This window comes from Papio anubis, chromosome 4 (assembly GCF_008728515.1).
Source record: "Papio anubis isolate 15944 chromosome 4, Panubis1.0, whole genome shotgun sequence".
Taxonomy (NCBI): Eukaryota; Metazoa; Chordata; class Mammalia; order Primates; family Cercopithecidae; genus Papio; species Papio anubis.
Window position 1 is genome coordinate 94,653,146 of NC_044979.1, and position 21,998 is coordinate 94,675,143.

Genomic DNA, 21,998 nt, shown 5'->3' on the forward strand with positions numbered 1-21,998 from the left:
AGCTACTCGGGAGGCTGAGGCAGGAGAATGGCGTGAACCCAGGAGGCGGAACTTGCAATGAGCCAAGATCACACCACTGCACTCCAGCCTGGGCGACAGAGCGAGACTCCCTCTCCACCACTGCACTCCAGCCTGGGCGACAGAGCGAGACTCCCTCTCAACAACAAAAAAAAGAATCCCATTTATGTGTTATTGAATCTAGGGTCTGATTAAAATATTTATCTCCTCTAGAGATTATTGAGAAGGAGTGGAACTTTGTAAGTGACTTACATGTTGAGTTTAGACTCTCCTTTCTTCCTGCGATCTCTAAGTAAATGGAGAAAACTTCCCTGTTTTTCTGGCTCCTGTCTTAACTTTGTAAGCCTCCCATTCCAGAGAGCCTCTTATTTTATATATTAAGTATTTACATATGCTAGAGTTGTCTAGTGTTTATCGATAGCTGAATAATCATTATAGATTAATGTTTTAATATTTTATAGGACTAAATCATTTTGCTACTTTAAAAAAAATCATGAAGGTACATTATTTGAAGTTTGGGGAAGAAAGGACTTTGGTACCAAAGGACAGCTATTCATATTTTAAGCAGAGAAACAGCAGGAGAGATTTCTGTAAGAAGGTACCAGCTCAAATTCCACTGTTCATAATTTTGGTGAGGGACTCTGCAGAATCACGTTTACTAAATTGGAATTAGGCCCATCTCTCATTATTTGTTATAATTTTCTCACATGGTTTTTCTTTATTGTTTCATATGCTTTTAGGATAATGTAGTTAAAAAGAACTATGTATTGTATTTTGACTATCAATCTACCAAATACACAAACTAATTTGAGAATGATTGACAGCATTATAATATTGGAGATTTCCAGGACAAGGGATGTTGTCAAGTTTATCCATTTCTAGATTAAATTCCATATGATTAAGAATCAGTAACAACTTAGGAAGATCTTTAAAATAACCAAAGATCTATTTCACAATTTCTATCACTTTTCTACTGACTTAAACACCAATTAAAAAAAAAAAAAAAAAGGCAAGCACCTCAAGAATCAATATAGAAGGTACATTTAAAAAACATCTTCAGTACAACTGGAGTTATGAACACTGACTAAACATTTGATAACATTAAGGAATTACTGTTAATTTGTTAGGTATTGCTAATTTGATACTATTGGGTATTTAGGTTATGTTGTGTAAAAAGAGTGCTGATCTTTGAGACATACATTGAAATAGGATTTCTGGAATTTGCTTGAAAGTTATATAAGGTAGAAAGTATATAGGAGTATGAAACAAGGTTGACCATGAGTTGCTAATTGTTGGCACTGATCATTGTGTGGTTTATTATATTCTGTTTTCTTCATATATGTTTGAAGTTTTCCATAATAAAAGTTAAAAATAAAGACAAATGTACAATGTCAAAGAAAAATAAGTAATGAGAAGTACTGCTAACCACATTTATAGCCACAAGACAAAAGTACTTTTAAAATTTGATTCTATTGTTCCCTGCCCACTTAAAGGTAACCTGTTGACTTTCAGCAAAATTACAAAGTAGGTGTAGTTTATATTCTTTATTTCTTATGTCATCTTTCTTCATCTTAGTCCAATACTTGTTTTCCTTCTCCTTTGTCAAGTGCTCATTGTCCTCTTGTTCGCCTCTTTACCTTCAAAAATTATCAGTAATCCATGAAACACCCATAGATGAACCTGTCCAAGTTAACATACAAGAGAAGAATGCTTTGTGAGGGAGATCAGGGATGGAAGACAGGAAATAGGTCTGATAGAGTAATAGAAAAAGATTTGAACATTTAGAAAAATACTGGTAAAAATGTGAGAAGCTTGTTGGAACATTTGGAAAAAACTTAAGAGTTCCATATGAAAAACAATATTGATTTTATTTTTAAAAATTGAGAATCTGAAGATAGAGAAGGTAAAAGCTGAAACCTCTAGTATTCTAACAGAAAATAGATAATGTCCAAAATGAGTCGATCACAAAGTAGCAATATTAGCATATTATCCAGAAAGAAGAGAAACTACGAACAGATCTGATTAGAAGAAACAATTAAGTTCCTAGTAAAATTACTTCTGGGAGTAGGATAAGTTGGGAGAAGGGTGAGTAGCATGGAACAGAAAACTGTACTTATAAGCCATTTAGTAGTACAATCTGACTTTTAACAGTGTTTGTATTTTATTTTAATAAAAATAAAAGTTAATATTAAAAACGACTTCTGTATTTATTGTTGATTTATTCTAAGAAACATCAAAAAGAGGTAAAACTAATAAGATTATAATAGGAGGGGTCTAGCATCACTCTCTTACGTGTATATATGTTGTCCCAGCACCAGTTGTGAAAAGACTGTTTTTTCTTTATTGCATTGTCTTGGCACATTGTCAGAATCAATTGACCATAAATTTATGGATTTGTTTCTAGCCTCTTGTTTAGTTGTGTGTCTGTCTATATGCTAGTTCCACACAGTCTTGATTACTGTAGCTTTTTAGTAAGTTTTGAAATTGAGAAGTGTGGGGTCTCCAACTTTGTTGTTCTTTTTGAAGACTCTTTTGGGTATTCTGGGTTTTTTCGAGTTTCCATATGAATGGAATGAACTTGTCAATTTCTACAAAAAAAAGAAAAGGCAGTTGAGATTTTGATAGGGAGTGTATTAAACCTGTAGGTTAATTTGGGAACTGTTGCCATTTTAATAATAAGTCCTCTGATCCGTGAACATGGGATGTCATTCCCTTTATTTAGGTCTTCTTTCAATGATGTTTTATAGTTTCATTGTACAAATTTTGTACTACTTCTGTTACATCTGTTTCTCAGTATTTTATTGGTTTTGATGCTACTATAAAAGGAATGGTTTTCTTAATTTCATTTTTGGATGGTTTGTCACTAGTGTATAGAAATATACTATGTGTAACAACATATTGATTGTTTTGTATTAATCTTGTATATTGAAACCTTGGTGAACGCACTTACTAGTGATAATAAATTTTTGTATATTAGGATTTTCCATATACAAAATAATATGATCTGCAAATACAAATTGTTTTACTTATTGCTTTCCAGTCTGGATGCCTTTTATTTTCTTTTTCTTTTCTTTTTTTGCTTAACATCCCTGTCTAGAACCTCCAATACAAAGTTGAATAAAAATGCCAAAAGTGTACAGCCTTATTTTATTCCTTATTAGGAGTAAAAGCACCATTAAGTATGATGCTAGCTGTGGGTTTTTCATAGAGAAGACTTTTATCAGAGTGAAGAATTTCCCTTCTATTTTTAGTTTGGTGAATGTTTTCATTATGAAAGGGTTTTGGGTTTTATCTAATGATTTTCTTTGTCTGAAATGTCATTTGGTTTTGTTCTTTGTTCTATTAATAGAGTATATTGATTGAGTTTTTATATGTTGAACCACTCTTGCATTTCTGGGATAAAGTGAACTTGGCCATTATGTACAATTGTTTGTATATGTCGCTGGATTCAGTTTGCCAGTATTTTGTTTAAGATTTTTGCATTTGTATTTCTAGGAGAGATTGGCGGTAATTTTTTTGTGTGTGATGTTGTTGGGTTTAGTATCAGGGTGATTGGTCTCATAGAATGAGTTGGAAAGTGTTTCTTTTTCTTCTCTCTTTTTTTTTTTTGAAGGAGTTTGTGAAGTATTGGTTTTAATTCTTTTTTAATTAATTGATAGAATTCAACGAAAGCTGGTTCTGAGCTTGCAGGAAGTTTCTGATTCCTAAATTAGACTTTCTCCTTCTTATAAGTCTTTTGAATTTTCTATTTTTTTTCTCGAGTAATGTTTTTAAATTTGAAAAATATAAAGCAAGTGCAAAGTTGTAAGTGTGTATAAGGTAGTCTGATAAAGTCTAAATTGCATATAAAAATCTATCCTGCTTTTAATTCCTGGGAAGTCAATTTGAAACTCATACTGTTTAACAATTTCATTTTTTAAAATATTATTTTTCAAAAGAGTATTCTTAATGTCTATTTGCATTATTAAAATAATTTTACTTCACAACAGCTTGAAATTTACATTTTTTTGTGTTTTTTTATGTTGCTTTTATCTCAGCAGCAATGCAGCAAGTCTTGGAAAACCTTACAGAGCTGCCCTCATCTACTGGAGCAGAAGAAATAGACCTAATTTTCCTCAAGGGAATTATGGAGAATCCTATTGTAAAATCACTTGCCAAGGTAAATAGATTTATTCATAAGATTACTGAATTATTTTGGAAATAGTTTTTACAGAGATATTTTCAGATATTACTGTTTTAGAATTTGGTTGATATACATTAGGTTTAGTTAGCAAATAAAAACACTTAGCACATAATGAATTCTTAATATATGCAAAAATTAGGCCATTTTTCTCTTTTCTGTTCTGACTTTAAATACAGGATGAAATGACTCTTAGTTTTGGTATAATGCCTTTAAGGTTTAGAGAAATCATACCTGCACAGTTGTGTTTTAACAGGACCTGTGAAAAAGATCCTGATTCTGTTTCCATTTTCAACAATGGCAAGGTACTGATTTTCTTTTTTTACATTACACCGTGTACCTACTTTTCATTTAAGTTATTGACTTCCTTTATCTAGTGCTTTTTTGAAATTTTGTTGTTTGTTGCATAAGCCTGATATTTTAAGCCTGTTTCCCTAGTCAACTATGGAGTAATCTCTTTAACTCATTGATAAATATACTTTACAACCATTTTTATTAAATAATTATTATATACTAAAGCTTAATGTATTACCTATTTTACAAACCTGCTATACACTTCTTTAGAGTTCCCCCAAATGACTCTTGCTTTCAAGAATCTATGCCACATGCCTTCTTTGACCTTTTCTTTGTAGAGCCATCTTGTTCCTTTTAGTTTTTGCGCTATGAGAATGTTGATTTCACTCTCTTCTGTGATTTTTTCTTAGCCACAGTCTATTACTTGTTATCTTCCAAGACCTCTGAAAAATACATTTTACCAGGTTTTCTGCTAGTGAGAGTGAGTTAATGATGCAGATTCTTTTTTTTTTTTTTTTTTTTTTTTGAGAGGAAGTCTCACTTTGTCACCCAGGCTGGAGTGCACTGGCACAGTCTCGGCTCACTGCAACCTCTGCCTTCTGAGTTCAAGTGATTCTTCTGCCTCAGCCTCCCAAGTAGCTGGGACTACAGGCGTGTGCCACCGCTCCTGGCTAATTTTTGTATTTTTAGTAGAGGAGGGGTTTCACCCTGTTGGCCAGGCTGGTCTCGAACTCCTGGCCTCAAATAAGCCACCAGGCCCGGGCAATGATACAGATTCTTCATTTTATTTACATATTTACTCATGCTAAAATCACATGGTATAAAGGTCCTTAAGCAGAAACTAATCCACTTGCAGATCATCCAACTGGAATTTTTATTTTAGTCATTTTTTACTATAGCCTTTCCAATGTTCATTAGATATTTTTATATTTTAAAAATAATATACAGGGTATTATTTCAGATTCAGACTTGTCATAAACATTAATTCCTGCTGTGTTAAAGTAATAGCTCCAGGGTCTGTTGAAATTAGTAGGAACTGTTTAAGTTTATGTTAAGTAGTTTACCTGGGTTCTTACTGTACTTTTAAAATAGTTTTTTACTCTTTTCTTGATGTTATTCTGTTGATTGTCAGTTTATTGTCCATGTATCTGTTACACTGTTATGTCCATGTTTGTTTAATTTATGGCTTTTGATCTATAGATTTAAAAACTATATAATAAGGCACTTATAACATGCTTACAGTTTACAAAGGTCTTTAAAATACACTGTTTTGTCTTAACAACTTTATGAATTTAAAATATACTGTTTTATCTTTCAACAGCTTTTGAATCGAAAAGTAAGACTCAGAGTAAATAAGTGTTGTATCTAAGGTCTCTCTGCTAGCAAATGACAGATGAGGTTTAGGCCACGTGTTCTATCGTCAAATTCTGTGTTCTAACTACTACAACACAGGGTGATAGGATATGTGTATGTATGTGTATACTTATTCTTAAAAACTGGTGTGAGTAAAAATTTGCTGGTTTTGTGCCATTGATGTTGGCATTTCAGAGGATCATCTTGTTCATTATTCTTAACAGTTGCAATGGTTGGATGACTTTTGAGCAGGTAAGGTGCTACTGTACTCTTTTGAGGATAAAAATGAAATAAAGCAAAGAATTACCCAATAATATGCAACATCCAAGCAGACTCTTAATAAGGAAAAACAGTGGTAGTTCAATATTCCTATAATGTAGGTTAAAAAGAATCCCAGAAATAGGGGAGGAATTCCGCTTCCAAGAAAGAAATAGTAAGTCACAGCAGGTTAGCACTCTCAGTATAACAAGTAGAGGGATAAAAGAGGTACACATTGCTAGATATACAGAGAGGCAGGAATATCTGGCCACTAAGCATGAGAAAAACAACAGAGGCAGTCCCATAAATGGTTTTTTTATTAGCGTTTATACACAAGGATTTGAAAATAACTTATTAATGTATTTTTAATAGAAGGGAGGAAAGACATGTAAAATAGTATTAGAAAATCAATAAAAAATAATCAAATGAACAATTTAGGATCAAGAATACAGTATCTGAAATTAGTTCACTGATAGAAGACTAGACACAACAGAAGAGGGAATAAGTGAATTTAAAGATAGGTTATTAGAAAATATTCAAACAAAAGCTAATAGAAAAGAAAGAATGAAAAAAAGGTAACAGAATATGTGAAACATACTGAAAATGTTTAATATATATGTAGTTTGTAATTCCAGAAAGAAAGGAGAGAGGGAAGAAGAAATACAGGCAAACCCTATACTTTTGCATTTTACTTTATTCCCCTGTGCAGATACTGCCTTTTTAATAAATAATCAGCTAATGGGCAAAATAACCAGCTAGCATTATAATGATGGGATCAAATTCACACATAACAATATTAACCTTAGATGTAAATGGCTAAATGTCCCAATTAAAAGACATAGACCAGCAAATTGGATAAAGAATCAAGACCCACCAGTCTGCTGTATTCAGGAGACACATCTCATGTGCAATGACACACATAGGCTCAAATAAAGGGATGGAGGAAGATTTACCATATAAATATAAAGCCAAAAAAAGCAGGTATTGCAATCCTAATCTCTGATAAAACAGACGTTAAATCAACAAAGATCAAAAAAGACAAGGGCATTACATAATGGTAAAGGGATCAATGCAACAAGAAGAGCTAACTATCGTAAATATATATGCAGCCAATACAGGAGTACCCAGATTCATAAAGCAAGTTCTTAGAGACCTACAGAAACTTAGACTCCCACACAATAATAATGGGAGACTTTAACACGCCACCGTCAATATTAGATCAACAAGACAGAAAATAAACAAGGATATTTAGGACTTGAACTCAGCTTTGGACCAAGTGGACCTAATAGACATCTACAGAACTCTCCACCCCAAATCAACAGAATATACGTTCTTCTCGGCATTGCATAGCACTTCTTCTAAAATCAACCACATAATTGGAAGTAAAACACTCCTCAGCAAATGCAAAAGAACGGAAATCATAACAAAGAGTCTCTCAGACCACGGTGCAATCAAATTAGAACTCAGGATTAAGAAACTCAAAACCATACAACTACATGGAAATTGAACAACCTACTCCTAAATGACTACTGAGTAAATAAGAAAATTAAGGCAGAAATAAATAAGTTCTTTGAAACCAATGGAAACAAAGACACAATGTACCAGAATCTCTGGGACACAGCTAAAGCAGTGTTTGGAGGGAAATTTATAGCACCAAATACCCACAGGAGAAAACAGGAAAGATCTAAAATCAACACCCTCCAATTTTGCAAGAAGTTTCACTTGGATAAAATGCTCTCAAACAACATTGCATGCTATGGAGAAATCTTTCATGAAAGGAGAGTCCATCAATGTGGCAAACCTTATTATTGTCTTATTTTAAGAAATTGCCACAGCCACCCAAGCCTTCAGCAACCACCACCTTGATCGGTCAGCAGCCATCAGCATCAAGGCACGACCTTATGCTAGCAAAAAGATTTCAACTCTCTGAAGGCTCTGATCATTAGCATTTTAACCTTTCAAGTATTTTTAAATTAAGATATGTACATCGTCTTTTAGACACCTTGCAGTTGCTTACTTAATAGACCGCCTTGTCATGTAAACATAACTTTTATATGCACAGGGAAACAAAAAAAGTTGTGTGACTTACTTTGTTGCAGTATTTGCTTTACTGTGGTTATCTGGAGCAGAACCTGCAGTATCTCTGAGCTATGCCTATACTACTAGTAGAATGTTGAAACCTTTGACCATAATAGTAGATTAACCTATCTCTTTTTGCAGTTCTGTCAGATTTTACCTCCCATATTTTAATGCTCTTTTGTTAAACACACATTCACTAAGATTGTTATATCATCTCAGAAAATTAACTCTTATCATTATGTAATGCTTCTCTTTGTTCCCAATAATTTTTCTTGCTCTGAAGTCTGCCCTGTCTGAAATTAATATAGCTACTCCAGTTTTCTTTTAGTTAATGTTAGCATGATATGTCTTTCTCCATACCTTTAATTTTAATCTCTCTGTATCTTTGTATTTAAAGTAAGTTTCTGGTAGAAAACATATAATTCCATCTTTTTTTATTCACTCTGACAGTCTAGTTTTTTTGTGGGTTTTTTTGTTGTTTTTTTTTTTAGATGGAGTCTCACTCTGTTGCCAGGCTTGAGTGCAGTGGCGCCATCTTGGCTCACTGCAACCTCAGACTCCCTGGTTCAAGCAATTCTCCTGCCTCAGGCTCCCAAGTAGCTGGGATTACAGGCACACCTAGCTAATTTTTGTATTTTTAGTAGTGATGGGTTTCACCACGTTGGCCAGAATGGTCTCGATATCTTGCCCTTGTGATCCGCCCACCTCAGCCTCCCGAAATGCTGGGATTAAGGCGCGAGCCACTGCACCCAGCTGACAGTCTCTTTTAAGTGCTTTAGATCATTGATGTTTACATGTTTATTGATATAATTTGATTAATATCTTTCATACTATTACTGTTTTGTATTTGTTGCCTGCTTGCCTGCCTGCCTTCCTTTTTTCCTTGTGTCTCTCACTCATTTTGTGTTTTCTCTGTTTTAACTAAACATTGTATGTGATTTCAACTTTTTCTCCTCTCTTAGCATATTAATTAGACTTTTAAAAAAACCTTTTAGCAGTTCTTGATTTCGCAGTCGTTTGCAGTCTAATATACTTTCAAATAACACCATACCACTTCATGGGTAGTGCAACTACCTTATAAATAACAGTGTTTCCAGTTTCTCCCTCCTGTCCTATATAATATTGCTATCATTCATTTCATTTATTCATAAGCTGTAATAATCAAATACCTTGTTGTGAATAAAACTATTATCAAATCAATTAGGAATAAGAAAAGTAAAAGATTTTATTTTACCTTTTTTTCCCTGTCTCTAGCATTCTTCTTTATATAGACCCAAGTCTTGCACTTACATCGTTTTCCTTCTTTCTGATGAATGTCTTTTAACATTTCTTGCAAGACAGGTGTACTAGTAACAAATATTCTCAATTTTTGTTTGAAAAAGTCCTTTTTGTTTTGTCTTGTTTTGTTTTTTACTTTTGAATGATAACTTTACTGGATAGATAATTCCAGGTTGGTGGAGGTGTTTGTTTTGTTTTGTTTTGTTTTTCAACATTTTAAAGATTTCACTCTATTCTTTGCATGTTTCCTGAAGAGTTCAATATAATTCTTACGCTTGCTGCTCTACAGGTAAGGTTCCCCCCAACACCTGTTCTTTCAATATTTTGTTTTTAATTTTCTGCAGTTTGAATATAATACACCTACACTTAGAATTCTGGGTTTTTATCCTGCACAGTGTTCTGTGAGCCCCCTGGATCTGTGGTTTGGTGTCCATCATTAATTTAGGAAAATTCTCAGTTTCAGATTTTGTAGCATTTTGGATTTTAGATTTTTGGATTAGGGATACTCAACCTATATTATGAATAGTGCTGCCATAAATATTCTTGGATACACTTTTATGTAGACATAGTTTTTATTTCTCCTGAGTATATAACTAGGTAACTCTGTCTCATTGAGGAACTGCCAGACTGTTATCCACAGTAGCTGTACCATTTTTTATTCCCACCAGTAGTGTACAAGAGTTCTAATATCTCTGTATCATCTTCAACACTTGATATTTGATTTTTTGGTTCTTAACTGTCCTGGTGGGTATGAAGTGGCATTTTATTGTGGTTTTGATATGTGTTTCCCCGGAGACTAATGATGTTGAGCATCTTTTCATGTGCTTGTTGACCATTTGTACATATTTTTTTGAGAAATATCTATTTAGATTCTTTGCCCATTTTTAAATTGAGTCATATTTATTTTTATTATGAAGTTGTAAGAGTCTTTTATGTATTCTAGGTACAAGTCTTTTATCAGATATATGATTTGCAAATATTTCTCCCATTATATAGATTGTCTTTTTACTTTTCTTCATAGTGCCTTTTGAAGCACAGAAGTAGTTTTTTTTTTTTTTTTGAGATGGAGTCTCACTCTGTCGCCCAGGCTGTAGTGTAGTGCATGATCTCGGCCCACTGCAAACTCTGCCTCCCAGGTTCATGCCATTCTCCTGCCTCAGCCTCCTGAGTAGCTGGGACTACAGGCACCCGCCACCATGCCCTGCTAATTTTTTGTGTTTTTAGTAGAGATGGGGTTTCACCGTATTAGCCAGGATGGTCTCGATCTCCTGACCTCGTGATCCGTCCACCTCGGCCTTCCAAAATGCTGGGATTACAGTCGTGAGCCACCATGCCCGGCCGAAGCACAGAAGCTTTTAATTTGATGAAGTCCAAGTTGTCTTTTTGTCTTTTGTTGCCTTGTGATTTTGGTCTCATATGTAAGAATCCTTTGCTAAATCCATGGTCATGAAGATTTACCCATGTTTCACAAGAGTTTTATAGTTTTAGCTCTTACATTTAGGTGTTGGATCTATTTTAAGTTAGTTTTTTGTATATTATATGTTAGGCACCAACTTCTGTCTTTTACATGTGCTTCTCTAGTCCATTTGTTGAAGAGACTATCCTTTCATATGGTGTTTCAGCACCATTTGTTGAAGGGAATATTTTTCCCCATTGAGTGGTTTTGGGCACCTTTGTCTAACATGCAACAGTTGGCCACTGACATGTTTTTTTTTTTTTACTTCCAGTTCTATTCCATTGATCTATTGATCTTTCCTTGTGTCAACATCATGTTTTGATAACTCTTGTGTAGTACGTTTTGAAATCAGGAAATGTAAGTACTCCTACTTTGTTCTTTTTCAGGATTGTTTGTTCTGGATCCCTTTGCAACTGTAAGAATTTTAGAATCAGTTTGTCAATTTCTGTAAACATGTCACTGAGGATTCCAATAGGCCTTGCATTGAATCCGTAGTTCATTCTGGGGAGTATTGCCATCTTAACAGTGATAAGTCTTCTAATCCATGAACATTTATTTAAATCTTTAATTTCTTTCAACAATGTTTTGTAATTTTCAGAGTGTAAGTCTTGCACTTATTTTGTTAATTATACTCCTAGGTATTTATTCTTTTGAATGCTGTTATGAATGGACTTGTTTTTTAAATTTCATTGTCAGATTTTTCATTGCTAGTGTATAGAAATATAATTGAGTTTTGTAAATTGATCTTATATATCTTGCAACCTTGCTGAACTTAATTTTTTATTCAAATGGTCTTTTAGTGAATTCCTTCGGATTTTCTAAATATAAGATCATGTCATCTGAATATAGACAGTGTTATTTCTTTTCAACCTGAATGACTCTTTTATTTTTCTTGCCTAATTGTCCTGGCTGTAACCTCCAGTACAGATGTTAAATAGAAGTGATGAGAGTGGACATCTTTGTCTTGTTTCTGCTCTTAAGGGGAAGTATCTAATCTTTCACTAGTAAATATAATGGAAGTTGTGGGTTTATACTGCTATCCTAAACCTTGATTTTTTGCATAAGATTTTATATCAGTACCTGTGTAACAACTTTATTCTTTGTAAATGTGACATAGTATTTTATTGTATGGATATGTCAGGTTTTTTGAGTCAGCCTTCTGATATTTAGATGGCCTTTTTCTTACAAGTTGTGCTGTAATGTGTAATCTTACTGCGTGTTATTTTGTACACACACACACACACATACACACACAGCCCTTTTTAGGATAGATCTGAAAAGAATCAGTGTAAGGCTGGGCATGGTGGCTCACGCCTGTAATCCTAGCACTTTGGGAGGCTGAGGTGGGTGGATCACCTGAGGTCAGGAGTTCGAGTCCAGCCTGACCAACATGGAGAAACCCCGTCTCTACTAAAGACACAAAAATTAGCCAAGCGTGGTGGCACATGCCTGTAATCCCAGCTACTCGCGAGGCCGAGGCAGGAGAATCGCTTGAACCCAGGGGGCAAAGATTGCAATGAGCCGAGATTGTGCCATTGCACTCCAGCCTGGGCAACAAGAGCAAAACTCCATCTCAAAAAAAAAAAAAAAGAATCACTGTAATTTTGGTGGATATGGTCAATTTGCTTACCAGTGTATGTTCCCACTAGAAAAAATATGTCAAAATGTCTGTCTTCTCCCACATTCTCACTCATCAGAATTTTTATCTCTGCCAATCTGATAAAGAGAAAAGGTATTTCAGTATAGTTTTAGTTTTAGTTTTAGTTTTTTAGTTTTAGTTTTCACTCTTATGAGTGAAGTTGTGTGTCTTTTCATATGTTTGAGATATTCGATACACAGTAGGTGACTATTGCAAGTAACAATGTAATACATATTTCAAAATAGCTAGAAGAGAAGATTTTGAATGTTGTCATCCCCAAAAAAATAAATATTTAAAATAATGGATATGGTAATTACCCCATTTGATCATTATACTATGTATACACATGTTTTGAAACATCACATTGTACACCATAAATATATACAATATGTGTCAATTAGAAATATAAAATTAAATTTTTAAAGACAGGTTCCTGAATTTTTCTTTCTGTGAATTTTTTGCTCAAACTCTTCACCCAGTTCTCTTAATGAGTCATTGATCTTTTTCTTATTGATTTGTAGAAGTCCTTCATAAGTAGGGACATTAGCTTTCTGCCTTGAATATGATTTGTGTTTTGATGCTAGTTTGTCATTAGTATTTTGACTTTGTTGATTTTTGATGAGAAATTTAAGATGTTCATGAAGTTAATTTTATTGGGCCTTTTTTGAAATAATGTATGTATCTTTCAGATTTTGTGTTATAGTTAGAAAGATCTTTCCCACTCAAAGGTTATAAAAAGATTATTTTGTATTTCCTCTGACTACTATTAAAGCCAAGCTTTTAAAATGTTCTTTTTTCTTTTAAAAATTTAACAGATTCCCTTTTCTAGTTGTTTGACCTCTGTGTGGTTCTCCTAATTCTACAGATGTATCTAAGAGAAGCTCAGCAGTGCTATTTAGAAGTTTCCTGAGTACCTTGATATGTAACTTATCTAATCTCTGAGTTTGTATTTTGGTTAACTAGGTGATTTCTGGTATGTTCTTTACTCACTAGAGAATTCCATTCTGATTTACTTATACTTACTCATCTTTTTTTATTTTTTTCAGAGCAACAGAGCTCATCTTTTTTGATATAATGTATGCAGAAACAAAATAGAAATTGAGTTCTCCATTCTCTCTGTCTCATTTCTACTGTCTGCTCAAAAATTCTTCTTTGTTTTTGAGTATTTGTGGACCTATGTTGATCTTGAGTTTTAGGTCTCTAGAATAAAAGAAGAGGGTGGCGCTTGATCACAGCCAAACTTATTTCCCATTTACTTAGCTTTTTCAAGAAATAATAAGTAACTACTACATACATAGCTCTTTTCTCAAAATATAGAAACAAAATTTATGATATTGCCCTTGTGTTTTAGAAAGACCAGTTTTCTACACATAATAATAATAATATGATTATTATTTCAAAATGGTATTTGTCACTTTAGATATAGCCCACAACTTTTGTTTGCAAGCATGGTTGGATTGTCCTTGAGTGAAATACCCAGAAGTTCTGAAAGAACATTTTCTTCTCTGAAGTTCATTTCTCAAAGGTGCAGTGGTGAATAAAATCCTCAGAACAGGATATTTAAGAAGGCTAGGCCATATTTGTATCAGCTGCAAATACTCAATGCCAGTCATAGAATGTTCTTCCAACCACTTGTGACAAGTGAAATATATTTTTATTGAGTTAAGCTAGTGTTGCAATAGTGGTCTTTAATATATATATAAAAAAAAAAGGAAACAAGATTTATTTATTTAAATAGCATATGGCTCACTTGCTTCTCTGATTTTTTTGCGTGTTTTTTTTTTTTGTCTTTTTTAGTTTAATTAGTTAAATTAAAGTTGGTACTTGCCTCTTGACGGCTAATAAAAAAAAAATCTGACCTTAAAGTGAATTAGAGGTTCCAAGTTTCTGACAACATCTCAGAGCTTAAAAAGCTATATATTAATAAATGTGGGCCTGCATTTGCTTTCTTAGAAAAAGTAAAATTGATCCCAGTTGACCCCAAGTATGTTGGTTTTCCATGTTAATATATTTAGACCTGCAGTTTCAAAAAAAGCTTTTTTCTGTCTTCAAGTTTTGTATTTTCTAGTGAGATTCTCTTCTTCCATAGAACCAAGCTGTGAGGCTGATATGAAGAAATCTTCAGATATTTTGGGGTTCTTTTCTAACATGATTCTGCCCTCTCACATGACTCTCCCACCCGACCCCCAACCTCTTGCCATCAGTCTTTCCACATTCCTACTTCTCCTAACCCAATTTGGGAGCATCGGGTTAATACACATACTAAGGAATGGAGTTTTCAAGTCATTGATCATTTCTGTTCCTTAACTTGTCCCAAAGTCCTGAATTAAACCAACGACTGCTGATGTCTAAAGTACTGTTGCTAATCATATAACATTTTCCTGAAGAAATAAATGGTCTTTATAGCTCTTACTTAGAGCAAAGGAGTGAAAGTCTAAGGGACGAGTAGTATTCTGAACCATAGAAGTATAAAATAACTATGAGGATAGATACGGCGTAATGGAATTAACACATCTAGACTGGAAGAGCCATGCTAATAAGCAACTACTAAATTAAACTGACTGAGATATGTGTCATACATTTAAGTGAATGAGAATAATGCATCATTTATTGGATTGAATAATTAACTGCAATTTAATGTTAGAGTGGCTCTCTATATAAAGATGAACTCAAGTAAGCTTTAGTAGATAGGAGTTCAAGTCTTGGTATTAGACTACCCGACTCTGCCATTCACCAGTAATGTGAACTCATGCAAATCACTTCGCCTTTTTTGGCATCAGTTTCTTCGTCCATAGTGTGAGTATAATATACCTACCTTTGCTGAATACACACACGCACACACACACTACTTAGAATATAGTATCCAACACAGAAAGAAAGTCCTTCAGTAGATGTTAAGTTTCTTTCCTTCCTTTTTTTTTCCTTCGAAGCTTTCTTTTTATACTATGTTAAAATAATTCGAGTATTACAAGGTTAAAGATGCTAAATCAGGTAGTGGCTGTTTATTCCAGCAAATATTTCTATCTAAATAGTTGGCAATTCTAGCTTATTTCATAAGAGTTAACTAATTCTGTAGAGTATTTTCTGTTTTTTTCCAATGGTGATAATCTTTTTATGATAAATATTGAGTGTCCTCATCTTCTCATCCTTATCTGGCTTGTATTATATGTTCAGAACATTGCAAATTTACCCATTTTCATTTTTTGTGGCATTTTCTAGTCTAATTTTTTTTTTTTTTTTTTTGAGACAGAGTCTCTGTTGCCCAGGCTGTTGTGCAGTGGCATGATCTCGGCTCGCTGCAACCTCTGCCTCCTGGATTCAAGCAGTTCTCCTGCCTCAGCCTCCTGACTAGCTGGGTAGCTGGGATTATAGGTGCCCGCCACCATGCCTGGCTAATTTTTGTATTCTTAGTAGAGATGGGGTTTCACCATGTTGGCCAGGCTGGTCTTGAACTTCTGAACTCAAGTGATCCTCCCGTCTTGGTCTCCCAAAGTACTGGGATTACAGGCATGAGCCACCGTAGTTTAATTTGTTTTAATCTAAATCTCATAAAACTTCTTCCTCTATTTAAATTACATTTGGTCTTTTGATACTTTTCTTTCTGTTTAGTAAGAGTTTTTTCTTCTTTCTCAGTATTTCATATGACTTTTAGAATTTCTTCTTTTAAGGTCTTTCTTTAAAATCTTGCTTAATATGTAGCTCTCTTTTCCACTTAAGAACTTATTTTACTTCTGTGAATTACCTAGAAAAAGTAGATTTAAACAAGAAAAATTGTCTTTTAAAAGTTAGAATGTTTTATTTGGACTCTGAAGGATCCACTCTGTATGGGGGGAAAAAAAACCCATCTGAAGTATTATAGTTTAGGTATCTGAAAAAGTTTAGTTGATACTGTTACCATTTGAAATGTGGATTTTTCTTTAGCAATCCTTGAAATGAATCCTAAGATATAAGATTTGCCATCCACATGGTTTTATTTATGAATTAAATTTTAATAATTATGCTTTTCCTGTCTTCAAAATTATATAGCAACCATTTATCAGAAAAGCAAGGAATGCTTAAAAGATGGAGCCTGCTTAGTGTTCATTCTCAGTTTGAACTTAAAACTCGGCTTTACCCCTACCATGAAAGGATGATTAGAATTACTTACTTTCTGTAACAGTGTGGTTCATGGTCTATTTTCTGTGAAAAAAGATTGTGAGATTAAGAAAAAAACAACTTTACTTATAAAGACAGGAGAGGATCATTTCCCTAATTATGTAGTCTTTCAAAATCCAATTTAAGGACCACCTGCTCTAAACTGACTTTTTTTCTCACTGATTTTCAACATTGGAAGATATGAGCTTCTGGATTCTGGGGTTTCCAAAATTATTTTTATCATTTAAAAAAATATTAGCATATATAATTTTCACATTCCTATTCCTTGTTTTTGTTAATGCATTCTCTTGGTGGTAAGGGACCGTAATAGGTTTTGTAAATAGTCAGCTGACCTGTCCAGTTTTTTTATGGTTTAGTTATAAAAATGAGTTTTTCATGACTTTCAGGATAGAACTAGAGGCCAAGATTTATTATATTTGTTGGTATACTTACTGTAAAATCTATATATTGCCTCTGGTTGAAATATTAAATTTGGTTTACATGAATTAAACCTCCAAGTAATGTATTTTAAAACTTTATGGAAAAGAAATAAACTATGGTCTGGTGCAAAACAAGTAAGTATTATTACTTTAATACACTGTTATTTTTTCAGGCTCATGAGAGGCTAGAAGATTCCAAACTAGAAGCTGTCAGTGACAATAACTTGGAATTAGTCAATGAAATTCTTGAAGACATCACTCCTCTAATAAATGTGGATGAAAATGTGGCAGAACTGGTTGGTATACTCAAAGAGCCTCACTTCCAGGTGACTTTCCCTATCACTTAACTCTCAAGTTCCCTGTATTCCCAAAGTATTCTCCTTTACTTTCCACTTTAAGGTGATATTTTCTTCAAAGATTATTTAGGGCTATAATAGGTAAGTATGTAAATTCCAACCTTGGTATTTTAATGTCCTGATATGCTGAGGATATATAAACAGACCTTTGTAACTACAGTGCTACATAAATGTACACTGTTGCAGAAATACATCACAATGGATTTTCCTTTGTGCCATTAAAGAAAACAACCTTAATTCACCATCAGACCACATGCTGGAGCCATTTTCCTCACTATGATAATGGATTTTTTTCTTCCTCACTACCATTCTGTTTCTTAGTCAATACTTTTTAGTATTGCTTCTCAAGATTGTTGTGCAGTCAGTGACCATGGAACATAAGAGAGCTGTGACAGTGTAGAAACCATTATATAACATAATCTCCTCAGGTACAGAAATAAGTATGATTTTAGCAATGGCATGTACCAGTGACGAGTTCATCAGTTTTACAAAGAAGAATGCATTTCAGAAGAGAAAAGGCAGGCAAGATTTCTTGTAACATATAATAATTAAGACAGTGTGGTATTGGGGAAGGTGTTAGAAAAATTAACTCATTGAAAAGAATGGAAATCCCCGATAAATACATCCCAGCCATATATGGTAACTTGATTTATGACTGGGACATTGCATTTTAGTGGAAAAAGAATGGTGCTGGGGTAGAATAAAGTAAATGTCACCTGCTCTCTGCAAATCTTAGCACTGAAAATCAAATGGTAACAGCCTTTTGCTCTTTCTCAGCCAAAGATTTTATGTGACTCTTCAACAATGTTACTGCAAAATATGAAGGTTTATAGTGAGATGGTTCCAACATAAATTAGTATCTTAGGTACAAAAGAAATATGGACACATATCTCAGAGACATCTCCTGTGCAGGTCCCAGTTGACTGAGTCCTTATGAAGACAAACTGAATTATTTGGACTTTATCCTAAGGACAATGGGAAACTTTAGGTATGGGTTGGGTATTAACCAGGGAAAGGTCAGGTTTGTGAAATGAGATGGTTAAGTTCCAAGGCAAGAAATTATGATGGCAGTACATATAGATACTAAGAAATTTAAACACTTTCAAGCTTTAATCAGTAAAATCAACAGGATTTAGTGATTGGTTGCATATGACAGTTGTGGAAGAGAGATGGGAAGTTGATAACACTATGACTTAAACAATTGATGGCTGTTCAATGAGATAAGGAACACTAGAAGAGAATGTTTTGGACATATTTATGTTAAGGAAACTGGCCATCTTAGGTTTGTGGTACATTGGAAGGATCTAGGTTTTCAGGAATGCTGCATATTAGTAATAAATATTTATAACTTAATAAATATATAAGCACATACATTATATGAAGTGTAACATATAAAAATTTTAGAATACCAGCAAATAAAAATACAAAAATGAAGACATCGCCTTTCTTCTACCCAGATCAATACTCTACTGTCTTGGTGCATATTTGTCCATATTTTTCTATGCACAAATGTACGTATGTAATTTTTTTACTAATTTGAGATCATTTTGCACAAACGTGTTTTACTCTTTAGTTATTTCTAATTTTCTATTTCAGTGAACTTCCATCTCATATAATACACATACCATATTTAGACTTCTCCATTTGATACCACAATATTATTTACAGGTGCCCATTCAGTATAATGTTGGCTGTGGGTTTATCATAGATGGCTCTTATTATTTTGAGGTATGTTCCTTTAATACTTAGTTAATTGATAATTTTTAACATGAAGGGTTGTTGAATTTTATTGAAAGCCTTTTCTGCTCTATTGAGGTAATTATGTAGTTTTTGTCTTTAGTTCTGTTTATGTGATGAGTCACATTTATTGATTTGCAAATGTTGAACAGACCTTGCATTCTGGGGATGAAGCCTACTTGACTCATGGTGGATTAGCTTTTTGATGTGCTGATTGATTTGGTTTGCAGGTATTTTGTTGAGGATTTTGGCATTAATGTTTGTCAAGGATATGGCCTAAAGTTTTCTTTTTTTGTTGTGTCTCTGCCAGGTTTTGATATAAAGATGAGGCTGGCCTCATAGAATTAGTTGGGGAGGAGTTCCTCCTCAGTTTTTTGGAATAACTTTTCTGTAGGAATGGTACCAGCTCTTATTTGTACATCTGGTAGAATTCAGCTGTGAATCCATTAGGTCTCAGGCTTTTTTTGGTTGATAGACTATTTATTACTGATTCAATTTCAGAGGTTGTTATTGGTCTATTCAGGGAATCAGTTTATTCCAGGCTCGGTCTTTGGAGGTTGTATATGTCTAGGAATTTGTCTGTCTCTTCTAGGTTTTCTGGTTTGTGTGCATGGAAGTGTTCATAGTAGTTTCTCATGGTTGTTTTTATTTATATGGATTCACTAGTAACATTCCCTTCATCATTTCTAATTATGTTTATTTGGCTCTCCTCTCTTTATTAGTCTAGCTAGTGACTTGTCTATTAATTTTTTCAAAAAACCAACTCCTGGATTCGTTGATTTTTTTTAAAAAAAAATTATTTATGTATTTATTTACTTTTTGAGATGGAGTCACTGTGTTACCTAGGCTGGAGCACAGTGGCACGATCTCGGTTCTCTGCAACCTCCACCTCCCAGGTTCAAACGATTCTCCTGCCTCAGCCTCCTGAGTAGCTAGGACTACAGGCACATGCCACGATGCCCAGCTAATTTTTGTATTTTTAGTAGAAATGGTGTTTCACTGTGTTGGCCAGGCTGGTCTCAAACTCCTGACCTCAGGTGATCTACCTGCCTTGGCCTCCCAAAGTGCTGGGTTTACAGGTGTGAGCCATCATGCCCAGCCTCGTTGATCTTTTGAAAGGTTTTTTGTGTCTCAGTTTTCTTCAGCTCAGCTCTAATTTTTGTTATTTTTCATCTTCTTCTAGCTTTTGGGTTGTAAATCAGCACTTTCATCAGAGGTTGCAAAATGATGTTTTTCTATTCTACTCTTCCATAATGTTGAGCTTCTCATCAACTGGGCTGCTTAGTGCATTTCCTACTGAAGAGGCAGGAATGTACTTGAACCTTCCTTTTACTAAGTTTCAAAGTGAAGAGCTGTTTAAAATTGCAGTTTCAAGTGGTAACAAATGAATTTTTTCAGTCTTTTTTTAAAAATAGAATTGTGGATCTATGGATTTTTTATTCAATGTTTTAATGTTTTACAGTCCCTTTTTTTAATTTTCAAATTGCCATGACTTTGACGAGTTGTGGGCAAATTTTTACTATAAAAATCTGAAGCACATGAGAATTCTGAACTAGAGATAGAAATTTAAGAGTTGTCAGTGCGTAAGTAGTGGCTCAAGTCATGGGAGAAAATAATACTGCCTAAGGAGGATATAGGGTGGAAAACTAAGCAGCCCAGGTTAGCAATTTCCAGCATTTATAGGAAGAATCCTTACATATGTATTTGTGAGTTGTTTTTATTGAATTTTTTTCTCCAGTGTTTTGCGAATTGTTTTATGAAATGACCAGAAATTACCAATTATCCTGATTGCTTTTATCCCGAACCTGTTAATATTTTTTGCTTTTATTTTGATTTATTGTTTTTCAACTTGGATTGTATCCAGCCCCTCAAGAATGTTTAAACTTAGTTTTATGTTGAATATGCACAGTTGCAGTAAAAATTCTTTTTTTTTTTTTTTTTTTTTTTTTTGAGACAGAGTTTCACTCTTGTTGCCCAGGCTGGAGTACAATGGTACAATCTCAGCTCACTGCGACCTCCGCCTCCCAGGTTCAAGCAATTCTGCCTCAGCCTTCTGAGTAGCTGGGATTACAGGCACATGCTACCATGCCCAGCTAATTTTTTGTGTTTTTAGTAGAGACAGAGTTTCGCCATGTTGGCCAGGCTGGTCTTGAACTCCTGACCTCACATGATCCACCTGCCTCAGCCTCCCAAACTGCTGGGATTACAGGCATAAGCCACCATGCCTGGCCTAAAAAGTATTCTTTTAGGATAAGAAATGAAAAAAAAAAATAACATTTTAGTATTAATTAAGAAATTCCTTGGGAGGCCAAGGTGGGTGGATCGCGAGGTCAGGAGATCGAAACCATCCTGGCTAATGCGGTGAAACCCCATCTCTGCTAAAAATACAAAAAATTAGTTGGGCATGGTAGCACACACCTGTAGTCGCAGCTACTTGGGAGACTGAGGCAGGAGAATCACTTGAACCTGGGAAGTGGGGATTGCAGTGAGCCGAGATTGTATCACTGCACTCCAGCCTAGGTGACAGAGTGAGACTCCGTCTCAAAAAAAAAAAAAAAAAAGCAATTCCTAGAAAGCTGGATCAAAACTACCCATACTGATAGCACATGCATAGTAAATTTGGGAGTTAAAAAAATACATTATATTCAGGACTATTACTGACTTGTTTTTTCCTCAAAAAATATTCTTTTCATAAACTAAAACCTTTATTGGTAATATAAAATTTTCTGTCACTGATATAAGATGCTAATATTTATCCATTTTCTATTGAACATCT

The 21,998-nt window shown here is 34.1% G+C and overlaps 1 protein-coding gene across 8 annotated transcripts in view; it reads left to right on the forward strand.

Annotated features, from left to right (window-relative positions):
* Positions 1 to 21,998, forward strand: part of MPP6 (membrane palmitoylated protein 6) — a 108,962-nt gene that overhangs the window by 50,351 nt on the left and 36,613 nt on the right. For 5 of the 8 annotated variants that reach the window (XM_017956849.3, XM_009203219.4, XM_031665326.1 and 2 more), the window contains exons 2-4: positions 4,059 to 4,177; positions 4,441 to 4,503; positions 17,303 to 17,455. In XM_017956849.3, the coding sequence (XP_017812338.1) occupies positions 4,061 to 4,177; positions 4,441 to 4,503; positions 17,303 to 17,455 (333 nt within the window). In that variant the 5' untranslated portion in view covers positions 4,059 to 4,060. Of the gene's footprint in view, positions 1 to 4,055; positions 4,178 to 4,440; positions 4,504 to 17,302; positions 17,456 to 21,998 lie in introns of all 8 variants that reach the window. The other 3 variants (XM_009203220.2, XM_003896192.5, XM_009203218.4) reach the window with 2 other exon arrangements.